Consider the following 26347-nt stretch of genomic DNA (forward strand, 5'->3'; position numbering starts at 1 on the left):
TTTGATCAGAGTTAAATTTATTGCCGTAAAGCACTTTCCTTATCTTACATGCTTTTAATTAACATTGGTCCCAGATGCCAACAAACACTGTCCACCTTTAGCTTAAAATACAATTGTCTTACTGAAGATTTTAATAGGAAAGGAATTACATACCAAAAAAATTGAAAAATTATCTTTAGAATATTATTTTATTTTTTTAAGTAAAAATATATATACACACGCAAGTAAACTGTTTTACACTTTAAAAAATAAAAATGAAGTCTGAACACTGACTTTCCTCAGAAATTCTTCCAAGTCTAACTCATTCAACCTCTGGGAATCAGCAGGACTGAGTCTTCCAGTTACTGACAAAGGGGAGAATACACATTTGTCCATTGAATCTGGAAATCTCAACTTGCAGAACTTTTCTCAGTTTAAATATTAATCTCTAAGCATTGCAGTACAATTGCAAATAAACCAGTACATTAAATCAGGTGCTAAGAAGTACAGCGTATGTGGAGACAGACTGTAGCATCTGAGTGAAATCCTCCCATCCACGGCTTCCTAAACAAAGATTATAAAAAACTGCTGGGAAGGAAATCTGGTGATAATTTACTGCTACCTGATATGTCTACTCCCAGTCATTTTCCTCAGCAATTGTTCCTTCTGTTGATCTCGTACAGAGATAAAAATAAAGAAGAGCAGAGAAAAGGTCTAGCACAGATGAAGAAGAGAGCACAGCATCATGTGAAACTGGCAGACAAGGAATGTTAGGAAAATAACTCTAGAAACATTCTTCCACTTCAGGCTAAAACTGATCAAATGCATTGAACAGAAAATACAATGCGCCATGAAGTAAGGAAGAAAAAAATAAATAAAAAATTTCACCTTTCCCTCAAATGAAGGGAAACTGTACAGAAAAATTGAATGTCTTTTAAAAAAATTACAAGACTAGTTGGACAAGTCTAAGAATTGCAGGAAGATTCCACACAGCAATGATTTTCCAAGATGATCACAACCTAGTTTTCAACTGTCTCTTCCTGACAGAGAGGACATTGTGTGTTCCAGGCCACAGACAGAGTGCACTCTGCTTGAGTAGCTGTGGGAAAAACACAAATCTGGATGCAAAAGTTCTGGCAGTGGATTCATCTGCTAACACAGAGCCAATGTGTCCTCAAGTTTCTGAAGCTTCAGAAAAAGAAACATGCCTGGGGACCTGTTTCTTCTTCACATAGCTTTATTTTTAAATACTAGTTTCTGTTCAGTGAAAACTGTACAGCCTTGACTATTTTAAAAACCTTCAACAGTATGCTGTACGACGAACACTAGTATAAAAAATGAACCAAATAATGTTACTCCACTGAGTAAGTGAAGCTCATGCACACACACACACACACACACATAATGATCGTGTAAATAGCGAAGTTAAGGGATTTATAAATAGCAAAATCTTTGAATAAAGTATATACATTTTTAGGCTTTTTCTATAAACATATAAATATATATAGTGCTCCTAGGAGAGACAAGGTAACTGTGTTCTACATCACAACTTAGAACATAAGATTAATTGATGTTACTCTAAAGGCCTTTGAGGTTTTTTCTTATGTATTTATACCCTACACAGTTAACACTTGCAAAGATATTTTTTCACATTAGTTCCTCTTTCAATGTACAAAACCATTTTACATTACAGTTCAACAGCCTGCAGAGCAGTGAAAAGGAAAGATGGCACTGCATGCTGAAATAGTAAGTGTGAAGACAATGTAGAGCTTGTCTGTGGAGAGTGCTGCACTTCAGCAAGAGAGCTACAAATGGAGCATGAGAAAACTGCTCAAGACACCATCCTCAACCTCCCACCTGCAGATACACCAAGGGCCTTTAGATGCACACCAATAAAAAACTATTTTAAGATACACTGCTCTCACAAAGGGAGTAACATTTTGCTTCAACAGTAAGACAATTATAGGTTAATAGGACTGCCATAACATAACACAGATAGGGCCAGGCACCGTATGACTCTGAGAACATCCTGTAAAGTACTGTGCACTCAACTTCTACTTCTTTAAGGATTATTTTAATGTGAAATGAGTATGTTCAGTACCCATCAAAAGCATTCATCATTTCATAAGGTAAAGCTAACGATGACCAATTCAAACAACTCTGCATTAGCAGTAACTATATCCATTCAAAAACAAGCGCTAAATTGATGATGCTCAGAAAAAAAATACCAAAGGGCTCACATTAATTGTGAGTAATTTTTCAACTAATTTTACTTTTAAAACCCCATACTACTCTGTTTAACTACTTTTGGAGCAAATTTCAAATGGAACAAACGGTGGTGAATTTAAATAAAAAAACAAATCCAAAACCCTCACTCATGAATTACCATGGGCTGAACGATCATGATTAGAAGCACTCCACTGCTTACATGGGTTTTGATAGTCTTTGCTCAAATAAAAACTCTCATCTTTACCAATCTGAGGAAAAAAAAGTGTTTTTTAAAGTTACAGTTCAAAAATCCTAAATACAAAACATACAGATGCACTGGAACAAGTGTCCCCCACATCTGTCCAGGGTTAAAGCATGTTTCACACCAAACTGAACATCAGTTGTCCCTTTAAAACATCCGAGGGTGAAAATTAGGCTAGTCACACATTATTCTGCTTCCTTAGGGACACCAATGAGATTAAAAGTGGAATGTACTGAGGTTATCCACTTTAAAAATCCCACACTTTGGCGGGACTACTCTTTTTTATTAAAAGAAATTCATTTCACATGCTGTGTGTTCAATAACTACTGTGTGTCACGCAAAAGACAGTTTTCCACATTTAGAATTGCTCACAATGAAGCCCTGAGGTAACCGCCTTTTTTCCAGGCAACAGTAAGACAGTTCCTTTTGACATTTAATCTTCCTTTTACAACCTATACTAGTATATATAACTTTAAGCAGTCAATATGATTATCAATTGTTCCCAAAGATGGGATCAGTCCAGGTTTTGGTTTTTTTTTTTTTTTTTGATAGTTTTAGGAGAAAGACTCAGCAGAACGGGCTAATTTGGGTGCAGTGTCTTCTAAAGAAGCTTCAACTGAATTCCCCAGGTCTCCATTTTCATGTCCATCAATACTTGGCTTCTTATCAAACACTGCAAGTTAAAAAGAAAATTGACTTAAGGAAAGAAGCAATCTTGGGAAGGACAGATCAGTGATCCTTGTTTCAAAAGCTGGAATGTTTGCTGAAATGACTACTAAAATTAAAGATGACAGGTTTTTAGCAGAGCATGGCAGGAAAATAGGAACTGTTTCTTTGCTTTTCTGATTTAAAAAATGTATCTGAAGAAGCCACCAACATGAAGTGCTAAGGGGAATTAACAACTCCTAGTCAGAGGTAGGAAAAGATAAGAATAAATTTGAATTTCAACCTTTGGGAAAAGATGACCAAAAAAAAGTTCATAAGTTAATTCAGTTGTAGCTAAGTAAACCAGGCCAAACAGTGAGGGACCAACCAGATGAACTGACAGTCTATTAGTAGGTTAATTGAATTGACAACAGATTAATTTTACAATGAATATAAAAAAAGCATTTTCCAGAAATTGGTTTGCATATTGAGACTTCAGAATGAAACTGCACATAACACACATTAGGTTTACCTTGTGAGGGTTTGACATCCACATTTGAATCTTTCCTATTAGAACTTGAATTCGCACCTTCTTCCAATTCATCAAGATATAAACGGTAACGGTGTCCACTCTCATCCTCATATTCCACGTTTTCATCATCCGAATCAACTTCTGGAGCAACATACACTACTTCAAATTCGATTTCACCTCTCTAAAATGTAGCCAAAAATACAAATTTACTTCCTACTGCACAGCTACCCAGCAGGATTACCAAGATAAGCTAGGTTACTAAAACAAATATGTTTTACTGTTATAAACAAATTTGCACTAGTGTTGAAAATTTTGGATAGGTATCTGAGTTAAGTTTTTACTGACTAAAGTAGAACAGCTCTATAGCTAAGCTTTACCAAAACTACCCATATTTCTTATATGCCAGTACATTTCAAACAGTGATTTCTGATGAGGAAGTTTTCTGATAAATTAAGCACGCCTGTTAATTGTCAGAAAATGGGAAGCAAACCAGGAAGAAGATTCAAGACCACAAAGCATATGAGAAACATTGTTTGGCCAGAGCTGTTCTGTCATAAGAGTAAAGCATCTGTCACCAAGTAGTTATTTGTGCGGGGCAATGTAATAAATTGATTTTCATCAGCCTTACTGTATAATGATTAGCAAATACATGCTTAACTGAAACACTACTGACCCAGCATTTTTCTCCTTAAATTGTAAAACATAAGAGGATTAAGTGTAAGGTGATAGAGCCTCAAGAATCACTGTAGCTTAGCATTACACTGTACTTAACAGGAAACATTAAAATTAAAGGTAATTCAACAGGAATTACACAGGAAGTACCTAAATGTGTCTATGGATAACAGATCCAAACTGACCTGTTGGGAAAGAATAGTTACAGCTTCTTTATGCTTGGCATCTCTTAGATTAACTCCATTTACTGCCAGAATAGCATCACCAACATGCAGACCTCCACATCGATCAGCAGGCTGCCCAGGATGGATTTCAGAGATCAGTATTGGAACACCATGCTCCTTCCCACCCTATTAAAAAAAAAAAAAAAGGTAAATTTTAATTAATTGAGATGTCTTTTAATGTAAAATTGACATTCAGATAGTAGCTCCTAAAGTGCTTCTTTCAACTTCTATTTTAGAAAATTAGAAATCATTCTTCAAACAAAGAATGTTTAAGAATGTGTGAGCTGCTTCCCTTAATTCTTCTCCCCACAGAAGAATGGAAAATTTTGAATATGTACTCAAAGTAAAAGCATGCAATTCTGAATACTAACAAAACTATTAAATCATATACAAACTAATCAAAAGCAGAAAACCTCACTAAAAAAGCATATTGTGCAACATACTGACTTGCAAGAAACAGTATTCATATTTAGAATTAAGTTTAATAGTCAAAATTTCCAAATTTGTTGTAAAAAGTTTACACAGCTTTTGTTAGGTGAGAGATACCAATACAGATACTTTAAAAGAAGTTATAATCACAACAGCTAAGTTTCAGAAGTCAGATTGTCTCTGCTCTTCTAACTACTTACACCTGGAATCATCACTGGCTAATCTGCTGAAGTGTCTATACCCTACATATAAACCAAAATTCTAAATTTAACAAAAAGTAGCAATTATCTATTTCCTAATCTATCAAAATGGATTTTGAAGTTCTATGACCACAGTTATAAATTTGTGTATGCTTTTTTTCTTTTGTTCTAACCACACATTTACTGATCCATGCATTTTACAGAAGTAGGAATACAAACTTGAATTGCTGCTTCTGTGTCATAGACAATAAATGTAAATATTTACTGTGATTGAAATTCCTAGTCCTTCATGGTCTTCTTTAACTAGCAAAACTTTTCTGATTGGACCAACACCTTGACTCTTCTTTAAGGCATCAGGATCCTAGTTTGATAAGAAACAAACACAGCACAAACATAAATGTGTGAACCAAAAACTGATGCCTTTCAGCATTTTTGTAATTATATATAGGCAGTGTTTTAAGCAACAGAGTTTTAGACTAGCTTCAGGAAAGATAAACTTACAGTGCCCCTTTACAGAAAGGGAGTGAAATCAGAAAAGATTCCTCATTATGCACCCCTGATGAGAATAGTTGTTTAAATGACTTCACTGCTGATTAGTGCACAACACAGAACTTCAAAAGAAGGAAATCAGCCAGATATTAAAAACACTAAGGGACTATATGAAGAATTGTTGATCACTGCTGAAATGTTATATGATGTAAACTCATCTTAAAAGTAACCAAATGACAGAAGATGATGTAATATATTCCCAAGGAAGAGGTTGCTTGCTCGAGTTTATTTTTATTGTAATAAAAATAAACCACACCAAAAGCCAATGAACACAAATCTAAAAGAGAGACTACATAAATCAAGGTTTGTTTTTTCTTTTTGGTAAGTCACTGATGCCATTATGCATACCTTTAAAATCACTAATACATGTATTTGTCTATCAATGTTTTACATGCAGTTAGCAACACAAGCAGTAAGACCCATCTCACCAACTAAGGTATTTAGAACAGATCAAAGCAAAGCATTTTGCTGAAAATGTCCAGTTTTCTGTACTGAACACTGGGGTGATTAACAGGACATGTGCCATCTTTTGCCAAAGATACCCATAGTGAAATGCTGTTTAAAGGCTTTGTTTTAAAAAGTATCTTTAGGAGGAACAAAACCAACCCACAAATAATTCTTTTACAGTGTCAATATAACTGGCATTTTAAGAAAAGAAACCAAAATTAATTTCAGTTCAATCCAACGCTAAAAATTTTATTCTTGGTTTTTGTAAATAAGTTAGATCCACAATTTGAAACCTAGGTTACAAAATTCTGCTGTAAAAATTGTATTTATACACATAAATAAATATATATATTCGTATCAGAGGCTCAGTTTTCAAAAGGACTGAGTGTTCCTAGGTAAGTTAAAGGAATTGTATCATCTTCTATGGTCATTTAGAAGGATATGCTATTCAGCATGGAACTGTCCTTCAGCATACAAAAGATAAACATATTTACAAGTGATATTTGAAAAAAAAGTCACTGAAGTGAAAACAATCACAAGGATGAGGAGGTAACTCATGTCTGGAAATCATGGAGGAATGGCTTATCTTTTCAACTCACATGTCCTGGTGGTGCTTGCATTGGTCGTTTGAGATCATTCCGACCTCGACAAGCTCTAATGACCGTTTTGTGGCGGTGAAGGTGTATTTCTGCTTCTAGCTGGTTCCACAGCTTGTCATGAGCAGGTCCTTTCATATCCCGGCCCAGTAACTGAATCTGTTGGACCCTACACAGTGACAAAGAGAGTAAAACAATGCTGCATTACAACTGGAAAAGCAATGCACAGTAGGACTCATACATCTCATCTGGCTGCAGCACATAATCACACAGCAACTGGCGCAAGAATCCTGGGGATTTTTGCTCTTCCTTTTGTTAATTAACTGGAAACATGAGGCTTTTCCTCCTTAGTCTTAACCTTGAACCTGCCTCTGGGGATGCAAAGGAAGGAAACAACAACAAACATCTTATGCTAGGGGACATGGATTGACTTCACATACCTTCCAGCTAGTTCCTTATCTAAATACTTGGCTGCCAATCTTGCTCCATAAACCTCAGCCTGAAGCACAGCTATGTGTCTACGAAGGGCTTCATTCTCCTTCCTCAGCAACTTCACCTCAGCTTCCAGTTGAGCTTCTTTGACTTTTTCCTTCTTGTTAGCTTCAAGTTCTCGCTCCTTTACAATGACAAAAAAAAACCACACAAAAAAACAAACAAGAAAAGAATGTTAAAAAGCTTTTATCCAAGTTAATAATGAAAGAACACTTAACTGTTTCTGCATACACAATCTGAAATCATTTTCCTGTGTACAAGACATGCATGCAGGAAAAGAAATTAAAAAAAAAAAAAAAAAAAAAAAAGCAGGGACTCTGACACTACAGCTTGTGGTTTGCATACTATCCTACACAAAGGTGGCAAAATTTAAATAGCCTGAATATCATCCTTTCATTTTCTAGTCTTGCAAATAGGAGATTGAAAGTTAAGCAATACTTTTTTCAAAATTAAAGAGTAACCTTGAAGCTACTAAATATTTCAATTTAACTGAATTCTTAAACTATGATGATGATGATGATGATGATGATAATGACATGGAAACATAAGTCCATACGTCCTTAAAGTAACAATTATTTTCATGCAAACAACCAAGAAATGTCCAGCCAGAGACATTGTCAGATGAGAATTTGGAGACCACATAAATAAAGCCAAGGATTCTACACATGAAGATGCCCATCCTGACAAAACTAGAAGAAAATTAGTGCAAAATAGCTCTGTTAAAAAAAAAAACCCCAAACAACAATCAAACAAAACAAGAAAAAAACCCACATTAAAACCACACTTTGAGCAAGCTACTGCCCTGTGCTTCACCCCCTGAAAAACGAATTATGGAAATATAAATTAGTCCCACACTGCTCCATCCCAAATGTACACAAATTGCATAGTCATTACCTTTTCTAATACCCAGGTACTGGTGCAAAAGGAATTAGATTGCTAATTTACAAAGCATACTTTAAGGAGAGCATGCTTGATAACTTGTATCTTTTATATCTTGCTCTGCATCCCTTTTACAAAGTGGAGAGAACCACCACAAACCAAGAAAATAGTAAAGACACAGGGTCTAATACTGTTTCCTTTCAAAAATGGCTGTCAACTGAAACAGCAATAAAAACTAAGCTCACCATAATGAATTCTTGAAGACACCTGGAGTACCCAAAAACACCACATCCTCTGTACTCGTACCCATTACATTGTTAAACAAATAAAGTGCTACTAAAGAAGCAACAGGACAGATACAAAATTTTACAGAACTGGCAAGACAAATCTGTTATCAAATTGTGCATATGCTATTTACTATTCCAAGCCTGGATATAAAACCATTAATATGGTCGAAAGCACCACATTTGAGAAACTACACAAAGTTGGTCCTTCCAAATTGAATTATTTTCACAACAGATATATGGATGCATTTACTGACTTTGCCAGAAAGTTACTTCTGAATTTGATAGACTCAACTGCCTCCCTCATCTGTTAAATACTTTTATCAGTTTAGAAGAACAGAGTACACACCTATGTTCATGTTGGTCAAGAACTGCTCAGGAGGAGCAACTCAAAGAGTGCTTGAAATCACTGGCATTTCACTTCCTGCAATTCCCATGATGACCTACCTTAAGATCAGGTTTGACTCCACAGGCATATTAGAAAACCTGCCACATGAAGCCACTTCTGATGTCTGGCCTTTAGGTTGGGGTTGTTTTGTGTGAATGACTCTGCAGCAAATCTCTTTCTGAACTGCAGGATCACACTTAAGCCAAGAATTTTGACTAATCTACATTTCAAAACAGGAGTTTCTAAGATTATACCAGTCTATTTTTATTATTATTTTGGTCTTGGGCTATTTTCATTACAAGAATTCAAGAGTGCCACCATGCTGTGTTGTCTCTGCCAAACACCTGAGGAATAAGAAGGGTCACAGTTCAGACTTAACACCTGTTTTACCATAGCTACAAAATCCATATACAAATACAGTGTTCCTGTTAGCTCTGTTCCAATTGTCAATATTACATTAAGATGATCTAAACAGTAGTATAGGCTCCCTGTTTGTCCACTTTTAGAACATCTATTATTTGACAAATATAGAAAAACAATGACTAGAATTTAAGATAGGCATATTCCAACCTCCCTCAGAAAAGTGAATTGCTGAAGCAATCAAAGATTCTCGATTACACCAGCGAATTTCATGCATCACATTTTACAGTATTTATACAAAGTAGCCAGTCTAAACACCCTTATCCAGACTCAGATTTTCCATTGATTTTCTCTGAATTTGGTCTGTCATTTAAATGAAACAGGAAGCCAAATGATACATTTCTGTGTAGAATCACTTTTAGCCATGCATTTTAAATGTTACACATAAAATACAAGGCAAATGCAATCCCACAGAAGTGTTCTCCCCCTATTTTCTCCATTATTATGACTACTGTTTTGTGACAGAGGTGCAAAATTACACCCAGAAGCTAATCTTCAATGGACTGCCTCCAACTGATAACCACATGAAATACAGAATCGCTGAAGATGTCCTGAAATAGCATGTCCTGTTGTGAGTGACTGTCAAAAGATTTGACAAAAGCCACAAAAATGTTTAAAGAAGTCAAGGAAGTTAAGTTACACAATATAACAAATATACTACATTTGTTTCATGCTTTCTAGTGTACATAGTATGGCAAAGGTTCTGATAACAGAAAATGTATTTTCTGCTGGCAATAGAAAAAAATAAATGTTACAGCAAGGTTGAACTCTAAAGCTTACAGTTACCAGCCATTGTGCAGCTTTTCTAAAAGCCAAATACTAAGTAATGATAATGAAGCATGTAACATAATAAAAGTAGAAAAGCTGTTTAAAAACCTTTCAAGTCTAAGTAAAAACAAAAAATTCAAGTTTGCTTCACTTTTTATTTATATCTATGTATTATTGAGTTCATATACTTTTGGCTGTTACATCAGCCAGTAAACCATATTAAATCATACCCATGACAAAAATAAGGGGAAAAAAGTAGAAGTTTACAGTATTTTTTAAAATACAACATGCAGAATACTTCATATTACACTCATAGATGTGTACAGTGTTTATGCTTTAGCAATGGTATAACACCATAACATTTTTTGAGATACTGCCAGAACAATCTTTCAGAATGTCAAGTTGCCAGGTATCACCCCAAACTAGCTGCGGCAATAATAAACAATGCATACAGAATTAGGAAAGAGGGCACCACATCTAGAAAAGAAAAATTAAAATGCAATGAAAATTCTTTACACAGCACCTTGCCAACTGTTGGGAAGAAGGAACAAGCCAGATCTGTTTTGCCAGTTTCTGAAGCCAACATATATATACAAGTTGTTGCACAAAACAAAAGCACTGCTTAAACATAAAAAAAGGCAATCAGCATACTTACCATTTCATCCACAGAAAGGACAGACTTAAGACAGAAGAAAAGAGTTCCATAATTAGAGAAACAGGCAATAGGAACTTCAAGAAAATGCAACAACGTAACTTATTTAGTCCAAAAGGACTTCTCCAGCAGACTGCATATTTCATTAGATGGCATAAAAAACAAGCACACTGCTACAATTCTATTTAGCAATAATTTTGGTATTTTGCAGTGAGATATATTAAAAACCTTACTAAAAACTTAACTTTAGTGTAGTATTGAAAACAATACCTTCTTCTAAAACACCAAGAATCTCTATAAATAGCAAAATAATACAATATACATGAAAAAAATCACAGAAAATCCATTCTGTAATATAACATTATACAGGTAATAGATGTTTTTCCTTTCAGAAAGAACAACATAATATGAGTTACAAGAGGAACATAAAGGACAGGCAGAAGTATCAGAAAAGGCATCAAGTGCAAAAACACAAAAAAACATTCAACTAGCCAACTTCATACTCTCACGAAGAGTTATTATGATTGCACTAAGAAGACTCCCATTCCTAAGAAATGGATTTGGCCTAAACTACACAATTACCAATTGCTTAGCAATCTAAACTGTGCACCACTGTGCACAGTTCTACAGATTATAGAGTATACATTTATGCTAAGAGTCTAAAGTGTTAACATACAAAATAAGAGTGTCTGTCCCTCAAGAAAGGAGGAAGTCAATTAATAGAGCTTTATTTCCCCATTTTTATTGTCATTTAAGCAGCCTCAGTTTTGCTTGTTCTAGCTTTGCAAAATTTCATCGCTTTCTTTATCTAGAAGAGTTTAAAGCTGAGCTTCTGTCCGTTAAAGCTATGAATTTCCTAAAGGCAAACAAAAACTCAAAACACTAGTCCTCACATTTATAAAAAGGAAAAACTAAAGGAAATTAGGCAGAGAATATCAGTCTAAGCTGAAGTTCAATTAATAAAGTTCAATTTCAACACAGATAAAACGGAACCAATGTATGTAAATGTATTTATTGTCAACTGCAGGAAGAAGACTGTTGTCAATAGCATGGAAATTTAATATATCTTTAGTAATCATTTATAACAAGGTAACAAGAAACAAAAAGCTTTGAAGTACTAGCCTGTGACTTAGTCAGAAGCTGAGTCAAACTAAGAAAATTTGGGGACCAAAACCACTCACAGTGATGTGTTAACTTAAAAAAAAAAAATTCTACATGTAAACCTGCAGCCTAACACTTAAAATGCTGGTGATGTTTAAATAATGTTTATTCAAAAGCCATGAGAATTATTTAGAGCTCTAAATAAACTTCACCATACTGTAGCCATAATTTAGTACAGAATAAATTATGTGTGGACAATCCAGAAAATGTTTTTATACTGCATATACAACTATGTAGCCCTAGGATGACAGCTCTAATCAATTACAGCTTTTGAATTTGAAACACAAAGAATTTGAGTTACTCCTGTTGTTCAGTGACTACCCTAGACATCCTTTAAAACTTAGTCTACTGCTATGTTTTATTGTAGATTAATGAATAGTCTCTTTTGCTATTTTGTCCCAATCTAATGTTCTGCATGTTTTGGGAGTAGGTATTTGCAACCAAACTGTGAAGCAATTTTAGAAAGTCAGAGACAGACTTTGATTTATACCAGCTGTTAGAAACCACACATATACAACACTACTCTACTGTATTTTCTAATTTACAAAGTCATAGTATTAAAGCCTGAATTTGTGGAGTGGCTAGTAACAAGGCAGTCTATGCCCAGGCTATCAGTCAATACCAACTAACTGCACAGATTAATTGTTGTTAACTTTTGATGGGCTTTGTAAAGGTCTGAGTTTCAAAAAAATATGCAGACTACTGAATGCTTCTATTATGGCCTTCTTCTATTTTCTTTTACAACTTCTGTCTTCAGAAAAGCTTTATAAATGATAAAAATATTTTCTTTTTTTATTTTCAGAAACCACTAAAATGGTTTATTTACAAAAACTTCTTATATCCTTACTCTTTATTCCGACATTATTCAACTTATTTTTAATGGTTGCTAACAACCAACTATAAATGTTATTAAAAGCAAAAAAGGCTAATATTTTTAACATGAGAATTTGTAATCAGCTTACTCACAACTTCCAAGGAAGAACTTCAGCCAAGAGAGGAAGAAGAGTAATATATAACCTCACATTCAAGCTGCCATACTCACCAGTTTTGCCTTAATAGCCCCAGAGTCAACATTCTGACCAGTCTTGGCATGTAGCTGAAGTTGAACAGCGTGGAGCTGCAAAAGCTGATCGTGCACTTCCTTTTCCAGTACTGCTTTCTCTGCCTGTGTTTCTGTCAGTTCAGACTTCAGATCAACCAATTGTGCCTGTGAAGACACAATCCATCATAGTAATGAGAGCAAGGATTAAATAGGGTCACCAGAACAGTGACATGTAACGGCATTTGCTGGTACTTGGATGCTGTACGTGGTGGAATACAGGTTAAGAATACCTGCTATCACACATTCCTCTGTAGCCCAGCTTTAACACTGGATCATTTGCAGGATTTTCTCCCCAGCTTGCCACAAAATTCATGCAGACACAGAGCCAGCATCAAATGACCGTAATTGCCAAGAGTAACAACAGCTGAGCTTTCCTTCATGCAGAAAATGGCATGTGATGCTGATGTTCACTCCAAAACAAGGAAATGGCATTAAACCTATGTAGAATTTACACTCATAGCAATGTAAACACAATTTTAAATTGTAAAATTATTAAATCTTACTGAAAAAAAATTGCTCGAAGTAAAATGACAGTTATTTATCTAATGCTGAAGTCAAATAATCCTATTTACAGCTGTTCTATTTTCAACAGTTTAACTGAAATAGCAAATTAGTTGGGTAAACCAGAAGTCATGAAATGCCCCTAAAATGCATATGTAGAAAACAAGAAATAATAAGTTATTAACTCTTGGATAAAAGTGGTTTTGAAACATGTTAAAAACAGTTTTCATGTAGGGTTTGTTACAAAGCAGAAATTGGTAATGAAAAAAATACTAACATGTTTACAAAGTTACTTATTATCTAAGTTCAAGTAGCATTTTATAAGATAAGCTACATTTAGATAAGCTTTAGAGCTACTATTTGCCAAAAACCCCACACACTATGATTTCAGGGGATTTTTAGGTAAATTCCCAAAGTATTTTTTTCATCCAAAAAATTTGGAACTAAATACAAAAACAAAAAAGTGACTCATTCTTAAAAAATACCCTCTCATATTAAAGCAGGGTATTTTGGGTATTTTAAAAACATTATACTAACATTTAAACTAACAGTGAAACTCAAGTTGCAAAGCAACTTGGTATAAAACGTCTGCATCTGTTAATGAAAAAAAAACAGGAAGATTTAACTATCAGTGGGGAGGATTTACTGGGTATATTTTCAGGCAAATAATTTAGATGGCCGGTCTCCTCATGCTTCCAGAGTAATTCACAGATAAGGAGACACTTCCAGAGGTGATTCAGAGCACCCAGAGTGCAGCTGCCAACAAGAACAGTCTCCCTTCCTGCCTCTTGGCTATGCCCTTTAGTCCCACATCTCTGGGACTGAACAGAGCAGAACTACCCCCACCCTGTCCCTTGAGGCAGAGCCTCAGTAGACCAAGCTAGCACTTACTTTTTGCCAAAAAATGGAGCTGCATGCATTTGCACGTTCCAACTGACACAATAGCAAAAATAACTTGAAAAATTTGCAAACCCCTGCAAGAACTCTAAAGAAGAAATTGCCTTTTACAGTAAGAGGATATTTAAAATACTACAAAGCCAAACAATTTCAGAGAAATGAGTTAGTTACAAAGCTGCATTGTTGTCCCCAGCGACCAGCCACAGTTAAAGTCTCTCTGCAGTGGCTTACCCATCTCCTAACAAAAGCAGAGACACACCTGAACTAACACAGCAAATGAAAATATAACCAGCATAAAAGCTGATGATACAGTACAGAACAGATAACAAAGACCTTAATAATGAAGGCACACTTTGACCCAGTCACAATTTCACATAATAACAATATTTTGTTATTTTTACATACTGTATATATTAAGCCTACTTTAAAAAAATAAGACCACTACTGTCTTACTCCTTTCTAACAGCTAACATGCTGACTTTTATTGCTTTTTTATATACACACACATGGTCTCTCATCTACTCTAATTCAAAAGACCTGTAGAATGGCAAAGTGGCAGAACAGCTAAATTAGACCAATTTAATATTGTCCTCACCTAATAGAGAATGGCAATTGGAGTTCTGGTGGGGAACTTTGCAGGGTGAATGATGCCCCAAACATATCAAAAAAAGACTGTCAAACATGTAAAAAAAATTTAAAATTGTACTCTGCATATAACCTGACATTTGAATTCATGCCCTGCTGTTTTAATCATAGAATCATTGAATCACAGAATGGCCTGCATTGAGACGTGGTTCCAATCCCTCTGCTAAGGACAGGGACATCTTGCACTAGACCGGGTTGCTCAGAGCTCCATCCAACCTCGACTTGAACACTTCCAGGAATGGGGCACTCCAGACAACCTGTTCCAATGCGTCACCACCTCCCCAATAAAGAATTTTTTCATATTATCTAATCTAAATGTACTCTCAGTTTGAAACCACTCCCCCTCACTCTGTCACTACATGCTCTTTTAAAAAGTCCCTCTCCTATCTTTCTTGTCGCCCCCTCCAGTCACCGTAAGGCCTGAATAAATAAAGAGTACAAAATTTTAAAAAAGCAAAATAAGAAATGGTAAGAGCATATATAATGGAATTTATCTGTTTACACATTATGAAAAGTCATAAATCTATCCCCAGGAACTGATGCAGGCACAAGAATCACATCAAAATGCAAACACAACAAGCTACTTTCATATCCTGCAATCTACTTCCACGAAGGCTAACAAATCTTTACATTACTTCATAGAAGTCCTGCCATTCTCAGCCTGGCCAGCTCACTTAATTTTCTTTTATATTACTCTTACTAGCACCAATTTTTTATCCAAATTCCCTCAATTAGTTATAAAGAAAACATATGAAAAGACTGTTGAAAATACAATCTCTCTATCTTCAATTTTGGAAGCTACTCAGTAAAAACCAGTGATGGGGTAGAGACAGCAGATGAAATCATGAGCACAAACAAGGACTATCAGTAAAGCCATTCCTTCCCAGAGCACCATTCACTGCATCAGGCAAGGGCTCTGCAGAAAAAGATGGTGCCAGATAATATTGTATTTCTATAAACATAATAGGATAAACACAAGGATAAACTAATGCTGCACAAGCAAATGTACTAATCCTTTAATTTGGATGCACTCTCCAGCAAGACTGTCAAAGAGCGATGCCATGCATTCTGGTGGTCCCCCACAACTACCCTAGAATTTGCAGAGAAGTCAGCTGGGGGCAGAAGTTACAAACATCCAGCCACAGGAGACCATTGAGCTTCATGCTTAGGTGAGTTCAGGAAGAGCCACCAAACAACAAAAACAGAACAGAAACTTTGAACAGGGAACAATGAGAAGCAGAGGTTGAAGAGAAGGTAGTGTGCTCACTTTCATAACCTCCTCTTAACTGTAACTTGATGATTCAGTCAAAAAAGGAACCCTTCTGGGCAGAACACAACTGTGCAGATCAGCAGCTACCACTCATCAGCAAGCACCACACTGCAAGTTACACCTTAGTTTGTGTCTCTGCTCCAGACAATGCACAGCAAACAGCACCACCAGGCTGTGGTCATGGAAGTAGGATTTAATAATGAAAATCTACATCTACTCAAATCAAGCAGGCAGGACATGAAATTACAGTTTCAGATTACCACCACAGGCTATTTCTAAATTCTAAATAAAAGTCTACATTCAAGTAAACTGGAAACCTTGGTCAAATTCATCAAATAGCAAAACTCAGCACTTATCTTCCACACAATCTAACATCCAGGTGATACCAGAAAAATAGTTTAAAAAGTCTAACTAAACATTTAGTCAATTTTGGAACATATTTTGCCATTTACTAGGTGTTCTGTATTTCTAAGAGGTCTTACAGCTATGAAAATTAAATGCCAATTTCAATGAAAATAATTCAAGGATTTATAAACTACTCTTTTTATTCCCACAGGAGATAAAAGAAATAATGGCATTAAGCAATTAATATTTCTTCCACAGAACTTGTCAAAATTAAAAAAAAAACAATCTCTAGGCAAAAGAGCCCATACCATGTCCTATTTTTAATCAACAGTCCTTCTTTCCTGTTCAAGCCTTTACAAATTATCAAAAAACTGAGTTTGTTACATTATCTTACACTGGATATTTATTTTAAGCTGGAAATTAAAAAAATGTCATCTTAAATGCTACAGTTAATTGCATTTATAGTCATAAGAGTTCTTAAAGTCTTAACTAGTGTTTTTCATCAGGAGTCCTATAACAAAATATTAGCATTTAAACCTCTTTTAATCAATTTATATAATATTTTTCATATGATGGTCTGAACTCTCATCCATACATTTTTTCACAGAAAAGTGACCATTAGTTATTCTAACAGAATAGTTAGAAAAACTAACCAGAAATAATTTATTTCTATTAGATCTCAGAGACATACTCCAAGTTCTTATTCTTATACATTGTAAAAAACAAGAACATAGATCTTGCCCTGAACAGCTTACAATGTAAATACATCAAGGAAGAGATGAATAAATGTAACAAAATGTACAATTACAGAAGTGCACAACAGGAAGCAGACAGATGTTAAAACCACAAGTTCTGTATGACTGCTCAGAAGCATCACTGCTTGAATGAGGCACTAGAAGATGGCAATATTGCAACCTCTGAAGATCTAAAGCATGAGGAGGAACACAGAGAAACAGAAAACTTCACCAAGTGGGATGATGGTGACTTACATACCATGCTGACAGGAAACCTCCACTACTGATAGGGAAAGCAGCTGCAGGGGGGTGAGGGGCAAACTGAGAGATGGCATCATTAGATAAAGTAATAGGTTCAGCTTTGGGGAAAACTTTGTCATTTTCTGAGCTATTATTGCAGTAACTTCTGCAATATGGACAACAGTTGCATTGAAGCAAACAAATACAAAAGATATATATGACTTACACATTGCCCAAAGTGGAGCCAAGCTGAATGGGCAAGCTGGGTCACAGGCCTGCATACTACTAGGGCAAGACAGTGGCACTATTCACCACAGCAAATAAAAATAAGAGGAAGACCTGAATCAACTCAAACTGTAACAACTGTACATCTTGGTATATGAATTTCTAGCCCAAAAAAAGTCTAAGCATAATTCAAACATAGTAGAAAACGCAGATTTTTCAGCCAAGGGAAGGTAGATAAATACAAAAGGTCCATTAGCAGCCTTAAGTTACTAGAAGTCATAGGCCAAGCATTCATCAAATGCCTTTAGTTTTTGTTTCATTTCAGGCCTTTAGTGTACACCTTATTCATTCTTATGCCAAACCTTCTAAATTCATAAAGGTCTGAAAACTGTCTTTCTAAAGATTTTTTTCCACCATATAATCTCTGATTGCCAGAAGCTAGGAGTTCATATCAGAATTTTTTAGTTACCTAAATAAGGCCATCTAGTGCCATCTTTTTATCTGTATGTCTACATTTCTCCCTATGTCACCCTCTTTCCTTGCTGATTCGAACTGAATTAATTTTCAAAATACAAATGAACCTATTAAAGGGGTAAAGGTGTGTATGATTTAGGTTCCTACACCATACAACTTTTACACTAAACAGCTGCTAGTAGGAAAGAGTAACAAATTAGTGCCCTTTCAGAGGGAAGAGTGGGAAGAGTCTGATCCTTAGCTTATTTGTTTAATCCACACAAAGACAGAAGCCAACAGCCTGGTGTACAGGCAGCACATGTGCAGCTCTGAGCTAAAGACTGAGCTGCCGTCTCACGTCCAGCCAACTAACCAAAAAATGTAGGGATGAAAAGGCAAAGGAAAGGATGCTGTGATGTGGAAACTCCTAGATCATGCAAGAGAAGAGGAACTGCCTGAATCAGAAGGTCCTAATGACTTGAAATAGTGCTCAACATTTCCATTCCCCACAAATCATGAGATCTCCAAGCTCCATTGATTCTGTTACTAATAAAACACCTGTGGTGTACATATATATACTTAACAGGTAATCTTAAAGGACAGGTCCTTATGTATCTTGCTATGGGATCAAACCAAAATTCACAGACAAATCAAGTTTATTAGGTGCTTTTATTTCCTCAGCACCATGTCCTTACATCATTTATACTAGACTCCACAAAGTTTACCAACATATGCGTCTATGTATTTCAACATTCATACCTGATCAGGACTATTAACCTTCCAATTTAAAGGCTGCAGGACCCAGGATCATGAAGCACAACAGAGCACACTACAATGCTGCAATTACTCTGTGGCTCCTGTCCCAGCATATGCACAAAAAAGCGAGATAAATATCAAGATATGATGCTAGTATATTTGCTTATCATTTCATTCTGGTGTTTTTTTTTAAAGACAGAAACATCATTTGGAGGCAAACGAAGGTAAGAAAATAAAAATCTTTAATTATGCTTTACAAACAATGAAATCATTCCTCAGTGTTCCCATAACATTGCACAAGTGCAGGACAGAAAACAGTTTTTCAGAACATGACAGCTGCAGCTCCTACAGCCTGCAGATACACACTCGGGCACCAGATATGCAACAAAAACAACAGAGCCTGGCCTGCACAGCCCACACACTGCCATGTTTCTATGGGGTCCCCTTGCATCAGCCCTTTGATGTGAAGTAGCCAGAGCTCTTAATTATTACATTTGTCTAAGTCCTTGAGGAAAGGATTGTCTCCGTTATCTCACCAGCATCACTTCACCACTTTGCCTACAGCTCTCCAAAAGACAAGAACACTCTACTCTTCCTCAGTCTTGACTATTTCCTTCTTCCTGCCTACTGAGCAGCATTTGCTGCAATTTGTCACACAACCCTATTAAGTTTAATGGACTGCTTTGAATGAGAAACCATGGAACAGACCAGAGCCCTGCTTAATCTCATGGTGCTCCCTGCAAAGCTAAACATTATGACAGCACTGCACAAAATGAGTTTCTGAATAGATGATATGGAAACCATATTTTTTATGATAATGCCCCCAGATTTCACCACAGTGCTTACTACTGTGGAGTGGAAAGAGGAAAATGTTTCAAAATATTATTGGAAGAGACTGTACTGACAGATTATTAGATTATACTAAAAGCTTTATTTCATTATTATTCTGACGCCAAAAAGGACCTTTGTGACTTCAATTTTTAGCTAATGCTAAATTTAACAAAACAGTCTTTATCATGTGGCTAATAAGAATATGAACAACAAAATTTATGACTAATGACTCCCAAAATAAACAGTATTGTAGTGTAGCTATGTAAGTAGTCTTGGTAAAAATGCAGTGTAGGATACTGAAGACACAAATGAATAATAAATTATTTTATTATGTCCCATACAGAAGACAGAGGACATAAAACAACTGAGTTGCTCCATTTCTCAAGTTCTGTTCTAGTCCTGACAACACATTCAGGGTCAGGAAATTAAAATAATGCAAAGCAACACTCCTACGTTTTTATCTTCTCTGCTGAAGACCATTCGGGACATGTAATTATCTGCACACTTTTCCTCCCAAAAAATCAAAGGATAAATAGTAATACCACATCTTAAATTAAGCATCGTAAAAATCTGGTTTCCATTTACTTAAATGGATACATCCACCAACATTTTTACACCTGCGACTGTTCTTTTTCACCTCTATCATTAAAATACAGGCTACTGTTTCTTGCTTGTTTTACTTTGTGCTTGACTGTTTTATTCTGTTTACAGTGACTTACAGAAAAACAAATCACTTTGTTTTTTAAATCACTTTGCGGACAGGGACAAATTTATAACTGCCTCACAATGACTATTTTTGTCAGGTTGCTCATGATTCTAGTTGCTTATCAGGAAGACAGAAATCTGTTCTTAGAAGTTATATTGATAGTTTTATTATTGTCAGTATTTTGAAATCCATACTAGCTATGCAATGTAAATCAATAAAAAATAATAAGAAATATAAACTAATATACTGATTTCCTCTCACTTTCTCTTTGATAGCTCCCAACAAATGAGACAGAAAAGGAAAACACTTTACCACATTCAGAATAAAAACCAATTAGGCTAGTTAAATTTCTATAGAAGTATATAGGCTTCTGATACAGGAAAATATTAACTAAATATAGGTATAACTGTAATTATAAAGGGCACAATGATTCTGATAGTAATTATGTGTATCACACTAATGACAACTTAGTATATAAGCTGACTGGAAAAATGGATGTAAATCTGTATTTCTTGAATATGTGAAAAATGCTCACATTTTATGATATCAAACTAGCTGGACCAAATCTCACTCCACCAACATTTCAAAAAAAAACATACTCTATCTAGTACCAACAGACTTCTAATCCAAAAGAGAAAAAGTATTAAAAGTAATAATACCTCAGTAGCTACTGAAAATATTAATGGCATTTGAAAAAAGTAAATAAGCTATTTCAACTATTCTATATGTATGTATATACATACCTCACATGAACAAAAAATATCTTAGTCTTCAACAAGTGCATTTCTCACTACAAAATAAAGGAGAGAGGCAAAAAAAAAAAAAAAATCCAGATAAACTTTCCTAAGAAGGTGTATGGACCTACCTTGATCAAGTAGTGCCGAACAGCAGAGCAGGATTGTACCTCCGCAGTGGGTTCCATAAGATGGACTTGCATGCTTATGGAAAGTCACCATACACATAAAGCCACCTACATTTAACTTTTCCAGTTTGCAGCTGGGGTTTTTTATACATACATCTTCATATTACCCACATCATTCTGTATGTGCTTTAACTGAATAGGTTACAAGTTACTTACAGAAGAATTCATCTTATAGAAACATGTTCCTCTAAACATGCTGATTCAACTTAATCACGGACATAAAACTACATTTAACTTCTTGGACATACATGGTTTCCTCAGCTTTAGCATATACACAGGCTTAATACATCTGCCAAGATACAGGGTGTGCTCCACCAAACATTCCTTTCTAGCTTGTTCATTTAAAATTGCAGAATCAGATTGGCAGTCAAAGTGCCAGAGTTAGTCAAGCTCAGTTTTCACTGGCACATTGACCTACTTCTTTTATTTCTACAAAACTGCAGATACACAGAACTTTCATTTTTTGAAATGGATATTTAGACAGTGTCATTGTCAAGTGACAGACAAACAGGAAAAAAAATATATAAACTGCTTCTCAGTTAAACATTTTCTAAAATCTCACACAATGATCACCAGCATGTATCTGCTGATTGATATGGCTTTCCAACAGATAATCACAAAAAATCTCCTTCAAAATGTCTATCACCAGTTCTAAAAAACCAAAGTCCTTGCTATCCTACTAACAAGATACACTTCTCCGTTTGTTCACAATTAAATGAGCCTGATCTCAGAAAAGACAGTGGCTTGTATTGCCAAACACCTTTTTTTTTTTCTCCTAGACAAGCTATTTAATTCAACTCTGTCATACTGTGACCAGCAGGAAAATTGTGAAAACAAATCCTCCCCCCAAACATATCATTAGTTTAATTTAAGACTAAAAATATTGTTAGCACAGTAGATTTATAAACTTTCACCATCCTAAGCACAAGTAAATTTATTTGCATACATCCTCTGTGCATCTGAAATACCTTCAGGCTCCTTCTAAAAATAACCTGGCCCAGAATTGCCAACATACAGCTGCCTCTTGAGAAACTACTGTCTTCCTGGAACACTTCTTTCACTATCCAGAAACATCCTCCACATAATATTTTACCTAGACTCCTCTCTCTAGCAATAGATATACAGCAAGATGACAACAATTTTTTTGGGAAGTCCTACAGCAGGAGCTTCCATCCATCAGACCTCAAGGTGTGCCTCTTAAAAGCGACTGCACCAATCAGAGAATGTGTATTAATCCGATAAAGTGGATAAATCAAAGCCTGAACTGCATTTCTTTATTCTTGCCTGCAATGTTATAATAAGACTCAAAAATTTTGGTCAAGGAAATGGTATTCACAAATTTCAGAATGATATTAATAACCTTTTGTCATTTTCCTTCATGAAATAATATCACTTATTCAGTAAGACAAGTCCAGTCAAATGCAGCTACAGGAGTAAGCTTAGACAAACTTAGATTCAGTCCAAGTATTATTTTAATCCAAATAATGGATTTATTTTTAATATTTTAGTATTTCTCAAGATGGATCTAATTTATTGGCTTGAATAAGTGTACTTAAGTAAACTATTACAGAGGACATTTTTGTGACTGCCACCAACAGCTTTGTATTAAAATGCCAGTCTAAAGTTATAATGATGTGTTATTAAGAGATGCTTGCAATCTTAAAAGTTACATGAAGTACAGTAACTCACATTATAAAAAAGAAGTAAAACCACCAATCACATCCTAAATGCGAGTATTGATGTTAGTGATTTCTTTCAAAATATGTAATTGTACTCCTCATATTGGTCACCAGGGCTTCTGATTAGGAATCTGTGCATGTAAGAAGACAAGACACTTATTTTCAACAGAGCAGCTCCATCTTTTGGATATTTTAAATGGCAGCTTTCAAGTTTATAACTCCAGTAAACATGAGGTCCTAAAATTAATAACCTTCAAGTCAATATGACTAAAGTCTTCTAAAGGTCTATTTGAAAGATAAAAACTCCTCTATATGTATGAGGCCTAATAATACTCACAGTAATAAAAATACTTTACAAAGTAACACTTTTTATTCACTTCCAAAGCAGTCCCTCTAGATTATCAGTATCATTTTTATCAAACAATTACCTCAAGCATACACAAAAATAATGCTAATTATTAACAACTGCTAACTGGGCTCCTTTGCTCTTCAAGTCGTAAGAGATTCAGGCACAGATCTTTAGTTTTTTAGGTGCTCCTGATGATTTTAATTAGATACAAAAAACCTTTCAGGATCTGAGTTATATAACTTCCTTTCAAAATATTTAAGCTTGAAACAACCTTCCAAAGAAATCCACTCTCTTAAAATAACCTGAAAACTCACTTGATTTACAGGCCTGCACACGACAACCCGCCATGCCTGTGCCATATGCAATAAATTCTGATTATGTACCACAAACTCATAGATCTCATTTTACTATACCTATACTTCATGAAGCCTACTTTATAGACTCTCTATATGCGTGTGCATATACATATATATATATCTCTCCCCAATCCTGAAACATGTAAAACAGCATATCAACATAACCACATAGAGGAACATAAACATCACTACAGTAAGCATTCTGGTGAAAAATAAAAATTAGATGAAAAAAAATCGCAGTTTAACGAGATCTTTGTTCTACTCTGAAAAATCCTACTTCTCTGTAAAATTCCACAGGTTCTTTTGCATAACAATGTCTTCATACCAGGAAGAAACCTGATTAAATACAATCTACTTACTTCCTACTGAAAGACACACCTTCAAAAGAGCAGGTTACCGCTTGAAGACTCTGAGATTCTTTTAGTATAATAGGTGTAACACAAAGGTCTGAAAGAAGGGAATTCTGTCTACTGAATCTCTTACAAAGCCCATATTTTCACGGTGTCTCAGAATTTCCCCTCTTACTACTATACCCTTACAAATTAAAAGAATAAGCAACAGAAGTCTAAAAAGTATGGCCTACAAGAGACAATGAAGAAATGGAAAGCTTTAGTCGAGGGAAAAGCTAAGTGAGGAAGAAACGTCAAAAGCCTTCTAATTGTAATTAAAGGACAAGACGGCAGGCTCGCATTCACACCTGCTGAGGATACCACAAATAATACCTACTAAACCAAAGACACTTGGGTTGGATAGATATAAAACGACCATGAAGTTCCCCAGAATCTCCTTCCAGAGTCACTCCAGTTCTTTCACAGGCCAAAGGACCTGCAGCCCTGCCTCAGCAGCATCAGGACCAGATAACTTGGCTTTTCTCCCAGTCTGACTGAAACTCTGTATCAGGCATGAAGAAAACCTTCCAACAGGAAGACCAGTTATTCTTCTCCTCACAGAATGTGCGACCCCTGCTATTATTTTCAGTAACTAAGCTTGGCAGAGAGCTATTTGATCTGCTTTGAAGTGTGAAGGAACAAGAAGACCTGTCAAAGACCATCCCCAATCCACTTTTCAGTCTCCTTTACTTGTAAGGAGGAACAATGTCCTCATTTTGACTACTGACTCTAAGCTTTAAGCACCTCGCTCTTGCCTTTGTCCCTTCTTTTACAAGTTTTTCCAAATTCGAATCTAGGAATAAATTAGGCTGGCAAAGAACTCCGGGATTATCAAACCCAACCTGCGACGAAACACTACCATGGTAACCAGACTAAGTCTCTCCTTAAACACCTCCAGGGACGGTGACTCCATCACCACCCTCGAGAGCACATTTCAATGTCTAACCAGCCTTTCTGTGAAGAACTTCTTCCTAGTGTCCAACCTAATCCTCCCCTGGCGCAGCTTAAGCCTCTGTCCTCTCGTCTTGATTCACTGCCAAGAAGCCCAGTCAGCAGCATCTGTTGCCCAAGATTCTTGCTTTCAACATCACGGAGAACTCCTCTGGCACGCACCGCTCCATGCCAGAGCTGGAATTACCAAACCCAGAGGAAGGATGGCCGCGGCCAGGCCCGAACCCTAAAACGAGGGGTCTGGTGAACCTTGTTCCGCTGCTTCGGGCAGGGAACGAGCAGAAGAAAGCCGGGGGAGCCCCGCTGCCGCGGGACAGGGCCCGGCCGCGCCGGCATGTCCGGGATGCGCCCCCGGCCCGGCCCCGCCCGGCGCCGCGGCAGCCCCTCACCTCCAGCTTGTGGTTGATCTGGGACACGGTCTGAGCCTTGTGGCAGAGCTGGGCGAAGCACGAGCTCAGGCTCGTCATCTTCTGCCGCCCCTCGTACGTGATGTCGGCCTGGTCGGGGTCGATCTCGCCCAGCAGCAGGTCCACATCCACGAACGCCTTATCGAACTCCTTCTCCAGCACCTCCAGCCAGCGGAACATGGACACGCCGCCTCCCACCGCCGCCGCCGAGGCCGGGCCGGCCGCGCCCGGAGCGCAGGGACCACCGCCCGCCGCCGACATGCTGCCGGCCGCTCCCCGCACAGCGCACCGCCCGCGCCGCTGCCGCTCCCGGCCCGCTCCGCCCGCAGGACGCGGCCCCGGCCCCGCTCCCGGCCCCGCTCCCGGCCCCGCTCCCGGCCCCGCTCCCGGCCCCGCTCCCGGGGCAGCCACGCAGGGAGCGCGGGGACGCGCGTGCGCCGCGGCCGCGGGGCCGCCTGCTGCTGTGGCAGGCAGCGCCGGCCGAGCGCCGAGCCACCGAGCGCCCCGCCCGCTCCGGCAGGGGGCGCTGCGGGCTGGCGCGAGCCGGGCGTGAGGGGAGCGGGGCTCGTCCTGGCCGCGGCCGTCGGGAATGGCCCCGTGTCCTCCCCCTGTCCTCCCCTGTCCTCCCCCTGTCCTCCCCTGTCCTCCCCTGTCCTCCCCCTGTCCCCCCCTGTCCCCATGTCCTTCCTGCACCCCCCGTGTCCTTCCTGAGTCCCCGTCCTGGGCACCCGCGGGCATATTATTGTAATTCTGGCCACTTTTATGTTGATACAGTCCATACAGAGCTATGCTAGGTTGGTAC

At 37.2% G+C, this 26347-nt stretch overlaps 1 protein-coding gene across 2 annotated transcripts; it reads right to left on the reverse strand.

Moving 5' to 3' along the window:
- Positions 1–25956, reverse strand: GOPC (golgi associated PDZ and coiled-coil motif containing). 2 transcript variants are annotated; one of them, XM_002190234.7, is made up of 9 exons: positions 25528–25955; positions 12830–12994; positions 10630–10653; positions 7184–7359; positions 6747–6912; positions 5417–5512; positions 4484–4648; positions 3627–3807; positions 1–3122 (listed from the first exon to the last, which is right to left on the reverse strand). In XM_002190234.7, the coding sequence occupies exons 1-9, from the start codon at positions 25804–25806 to the stop codon at positions 3004–3006; spliced, it is 1371 nt and encodes a 456-aa protein (XP_002190270.4). In that variant the 5' UTR covers positions 25807–25955; the 3' UTR covers positions 1–3003. The 2 variants fall into 2 exon arrangements, with proteins under 2 accessions (XP_002190270.4, XP_030123650.4); XM_030267790.4 differs by lacking the exon at positions 10630–10653 and having other exon boundaries at positions 25528–25956.
- Positions 25957–26347: the final 391 nt, after the last annotated feature.

Source organism: Taeniopygia guttata, chromosome 3, assembly GCF_048771995.1.
Source record: "Taeniopygia guttata chromosome 3, bTaeGut7.mat, whole genome shotgun sequence".
Taxonomy (NCBI): domain Eukaryota; kingdom Metazoa; phylum Chordata; class Aves; order Passeriformes; family Estrildidae; genus Taeniopygia; species Taeniopygia guttata.

Coding starts and splice junctions, on each gene's coding strand:
- GOPC (XM_002190234.7), bottom strand. CDS start 25,806: ATGTCGGCGGCGGGCGGTGGTCCCTGCGCTCCGGGCGCGGCCGGCCCG. Junction 7,360..10,629: donor TCCTTTCTGTGGATGAAATG/GTAAGTATGCTG, acceptor GTCATTGTAAAG/GAGCGAGAACTTGAAGCTAA. Junction 4,649..5,416: donor GACTAGGAATTTCAATCACA/GTAAATATTTAC, acceptor TTTTTTTAATAG/GGTGGGAAGGAGCATGGTGT.